The 5,000-nt window shown below is 40.3% G+C and overlaps 1 protein-coding gene across 1 annotated transcript in view; it reads left to right on the forward strand.

Annotated features, from left to right (window-relative positions):
• The window catches only part of LOC138044881 (serine/threonine-protein kinase tousled-like 2), a 24,625-nt gene that overhangs the window by 10,694 nt on the left and 8,931 nt on the right, over positions 1-5,000 (forward strand). Inside the window, exons 15-18 of the mRNA XM_068891277.1 lie at positions 180-252; positions 393-459; positions 3,002-3,099; positions 3,867-3,948. Coding sequence (XP_068747378.1) covers positions 180-252; positions 393-459; positions 3,002-3,099; positions 3,867-3,948 — 320 coding nt within the window. The remainder of the gene's footprint in view (positions 1-179; positions 253-392; positions 460-3,001; positions 3,100-3,866; positions 3,949-5,000) is intronic.

Below are 5,000 nucleotides of genomic sequence, written 5' to 3' on the forward strand. Positions count from 1 at the left end.
ACATCTGCTAAAATGCTATTTTAAACATAGCTTTATTATCCTTGTTGCTGCAAAACGCCACGCATAGTGTTTTAAATCATCACTCCGCATATTCTTATTCCGGAATAGGGTCAATCGAACGCGCCCTAAGTCCTTACACCAGAGATATGTGGTAGTGTAATATTTTTGCTTTTTTGAAGATGCCAAGGAAAGAAAACTTCCAAAGACGAGTGGAGTAGATATTGATCAATTTGCAAGACCAACTTCACCAATGTACGTGCATTTTACAACAACTCTTCATTTTAGGCCTACATTATAGTACTTTAAGGTACAAAATTGCAGATCAATGATAATAGTACCATTTCTTATTTTGCGATTCTGTAATTTAATTTTATCAAAAATGGTGCTTGTAGGCTAACTCCAATGGAATACCATGAGAGGGAAGAAATTTTAAAGCTCAGGGCAGTGGCATTAAAAAAGGTGAAACGCTGTAATCTTTAATACCGTGGGATTTTTTTGTGTTGAAACAACATGTGGTGAGGCGTACATGTAACTTATAACTCTAAGCAAGAAGTTTTGAAAACATCATTTCAAAACTTGTCTTGAACTCTTCCAGGTCTTTAGCTAGAATTGACTCACGGAATTGCTCTACAAGAGGTATAAAATTTTTAGTAAAACTTGTTTGCATGTGGCTGCCTTTTTAGCTTTGTGATTATAAAATGCTGATGTGCTCGCGTAATATGTTCTACAATGTATAAGAACAGGATCACTATAAAAGATTAAGCGATATTTTGAATCTTTTAATTGTCTTACCAGCGTCACCAACGAGATGAAAACTAGGCCAAGAAATACAAGAGAAACTCTTATCTACAAATTATGAATGATATATTCAGTAAATAAAATTGATATCTTTAGCTGGCAGTTATGATAGGTCATAACTTGGCTTATTCAGGATTTTTTCTTACCGCAAAAAGGTGTCTCGATTATTCCAGATCGAAAAACGTTTCCTCGACTATTCTAGATGAAAAACTATAAAAAAAACCCGTTCTGTTATGTTCTTGTGGCAACGGATTAGTGAACGTTTTTCTCAATGTTATGTACAACTGGGAAATAGACCTTAATCAATACAGTTATTTGCCCTATTCTCGGACACTTTTTGATGACTTACCAAAAAACTGGCGTGTACCGTATGAAAGTGAACGTTGTATTTATAAACGAAGTGAAAAAAAGCAATCACATATTTTTCCAATTTAATTTAACTCTGTTTATCTTCACTAAAGATCAAGGGCGATAGTAGTCGCAATTCTTGATCCTGTCCGTTACTGATCAACATTTCATGTCGGAATAGTAAAAGTGTACTTCAGAAAAGAATTTACCGCCTTGTGGTTGGTTTCTTTGTTAATTTTTTCGCTCGCACGTCTTGAGTGCGTACAGATCCAGGTATTTGGCGTTAGGGAAGAACCTTCAGCGATCATTTTTGGGAGATACAGCATCGCATCATGAAAATGCGTGTTTAATTGTATCACTGAAATGACCACGTAAAAAGGAAAGGAAAGGTACTTTATTTAAGTGTCTAGTCGTTGTAGCGCTGAAGCACTAATTGGGGACACTGTAAATTGAAATTAACAATTAACACAAATCAAGTCAAATGTTGGTTTTTGAGGAGAGGGGAAACCGGAGTACCCGGAGAAAACTTCTCGGTGCAGAGTAGAGAACCAACAAACTCAACCCACATATGACGTCGAGTCGCCGAGTCTAGGAATCGAACCCGGGCCACATTGGTGGGAGGCCAGTGCTCTCACCACTGCGCCATCCCTGCATTCCCTAGCACCCCTGCACCCCTTATTAGAGTTCCGAATGACGACACGAGAAGCAAAATGTACTGCTTACCTGTTTCGATAGCTCCATTGCCCGTGCAAAAGACCGAGTAAACCTTCTTCATCCGTCAGCAATTAATGCGGGAAAAAGGAGATTCGCATGTGCAGCACGTTAAAATTTTTGTTCGTAGTGCAGCATTTAATTCAAGGTAAAGAAATCACATATTATACCACGTTTTACTAGTATCTCTTGAGAGCTGATGGGATGTACATGGTTAAGGTCCAAGGTTTCCTTTGTCGCGTAACTTCCCGTAAACGGTCGCGAATTTAACTGCCTATGGGCCTTTTATCACACGGCGGCGATGTTGAATCCCGAGGGATTTGCCCCACCGAAACTCTTTCCCAAACATTTCAACTCGAGGCCGAATAAGGCCCATTCGCGCGTAAAATAAAAACAGGGGTAACAACATCATGTTGGTTTTCCATATTTGGGAATCACATTGCGACCCAATCTCCGTACGCTGCCAGGAGGTAACGCAACGAAAGCCCTTAGCAATTGCTTAGCTGCCGTTCTCGCCAACCATTCATATCGCTTTTTTCTCGTTAAATCTCCACCTGGAATTAAATTTACAAGAAAGTGAGGATGAATCACCTTTTGATAAGTTAGGCGCCCGTTCGGGCTACTCGTTCAAAAATGTGGTCTCCCGCGCTCGAAAATGAGGCGCCCCAGGCGACCGGGCGGCAGCAGCCTTGGGATTTGTTTCGTTTTTACAACGAAATACAGAATCGTAAACTCTAAGTGTCCGGAAAAAGGAGTGTCCGGGAAATCGGGCAACATACTGTACCATGTTCCATTTTTCTGGATACTGCATGGTTTGAATTGCTTGTGAAAGTTGCGTTATTTTGCGTGTTATTTCATGAGCCCAGACACCATGCTAAAACAAAGGCATAGTTAAGATGATCTCGTGCGTTTTTGTTTCGACTAACAAGACGTGCGTTATCTCAAAAACCGGAGGTCTGTTTTGTGGCCTTGCGAGGAGATATATTTGACGCTGTGCCAACAAGTATTCTTGTGTATAACATTCGATTTTGTGTTGCTTATGTCTGCAAACTCTGTATATGTTTTATTCGATAATAATTATTGTAATACCTTCTGACAGAAATTTGCCACCTGTTGAAGTGTGTTTTATTTATATCGTTTCAAGGAAGAGACAGACCTTCAGGTTGAACAAGAAAAGTTGGATAGGGAGAGAAATCTTCATATACGAGAATTGAAAAGGATACACAATGAAGACAATTCAAAGTAAGTCTAAATGGATGTCCACTTCTCTTGAGCGAGGCAATCAGAACAAAGCGGCCAAGATAAACTCGCGAATGAAGGAGTATAATACTCAAGTTTTCAAAGGAATAATATTGCTGCGTCGGTGGAGAATGAAACCCGAAAATTTGATTTTATCAAACAAGGTGATGTAGGTAAATCATCCGCCGTAAGAGAGATTTGTGAGGTGACGTTTTGAGTGGCTAACGCGAAGGGATACCACTCTAAACCTCTGCTCGCTGTTCTTTTTCACGGTGGTCAGGGGTTAACGCGTTTGTTGAACCAGATTTTCTTGTTTAAAGTACAGCAACTTTCTTTAGCCAATTACAGGAGGTGCAGGAAATCACATGAGCTAATCGTAAAGCAGTGCATAGGCATGCACCCGGCACTAAACGCGGGAAACTCGTGCGAACAAGCCACAGCTGAAGTCACGTGTTAGAGGCTAGGGAGTTAGGAAAGGGTTGCGACAGTGACAACGCGACAAAACAGTTATATCATTGGTTAAAAGAGGAAAACAGTCGTGCTGGATGTGCAACCCGCATTTTAGCACATATTGCGGTACTCTGCGTAAAATCACGACAACGTCCCTATTTAGCGATCGTGACGCGTGCTTTCTAGGAAGTAAACCTAGTGCTCCTTCGACCGAGCGAAACCACTGACCTTTCGATTGCTAGTTCGGATTTTACCATGCGTTTTGTATTTTTATTATTGGATGACAAAATATTGTTTTCTGATATACTTTTTCTCTGCAGATTTAAAGATCACCCTACACTTAATAACAGATATTTGTTGCTGAATCTTTTAGGTAAAGGAGGGTTCAGCGAAGTTTACAAGGTAACAACAATACGGGATTTCCGAAAAATAAGGGAAACAAGCGCGCATGTCACTCATTGGTCTGAAATTGTTTCCGTGCCAGTGAGTGAGTGCAGTGAAAGGTCAAACACAACTGATGCGGTTGATAGAATGAGCTAGTCGTTACGCAAAGTTAAGTTATGTAACCAGTGCTATGCGCGGAAAAACTCGGAGCTTTCGCACCAAGGACGGTAACGGCAACGGCGAAACGTCTCTTGAACACAAATATCATGCAATCTTGACAATTTTGCGATTGCTCAATCCTGTTTACCCTCAACAGTGGTGGCAAAGTACTCTGTAACTGCATTAGATGGAACACCGTTGAAATAATTGTGAAAATGTTAGTTAGTTGACGTGAACTGACGGCGGACGGCAGGCTACTGATTGTTATAAAAGCATGGAAATTCCGAGGCTCTTTTTCGAAGTGGTCTGTCTCTTTTGAAAAGTTTCTTGGTAGGTAGGGTGGTTGGTAGGGAAATGAGTTTCAGATCAAGCTAATTTGTGTTATTTTTGAGTGAAAGTGCAAATTCCATCCTAACGTTTGCCGTTTGCTGTAGACATGACGGTAGATGTTTTGCAGCAGAAATGTACCAAATGGATCAAAATCTTGGCGCCATATTTTTATTTATTAAAAAGCCTAGTTTTTTTTCTGGCGTCGCCGTTGTCGTTCCTAAGTTCCCGACAACTATTACGTCTAACTGTAGCGCGAAAGTCTTAAACCAATTGCGGAAACCCTTTACATACGACAGTTTTTTTTTAATTTACTCAAGTGAAACGTCGTGGGTTTCTGAAAAAAAAGCAACCAAAAAAATTTCATACCGATTTTTATTCATGCCTTTCTTTTAAAAGTCGGATTTTTCACTTCCGGGAGCGCTAGTAAGGAGACTTGGAAAAGCAAAACTGTTTGCATGATCAAGACAGCTCAACAACCCGGAGGATTAGTTTGGTTTCAGGGCCCGAATTTCCCGTTTTTGGATAGAGAATAGCAGTTCCAGAAAAACTGCTTTTGAGATGCGTTGTATTTGGTTGCAATA

The sequence above is a fragment of the Montipora capricornis genome, chromosome 1 (assembly GCF_036669925.1).
Source record: "Montipora capricornis isolate CH-2021 chromosome 1, ASM3666992v2, whole genome shotgun sequence".
Classification (NCBI taxonomy): Eukaryota; Metazoa; Cnidaria; class Anthozoa; order Scleractinia; family Acroporidae; genus Montipora; species Montipora capricornis.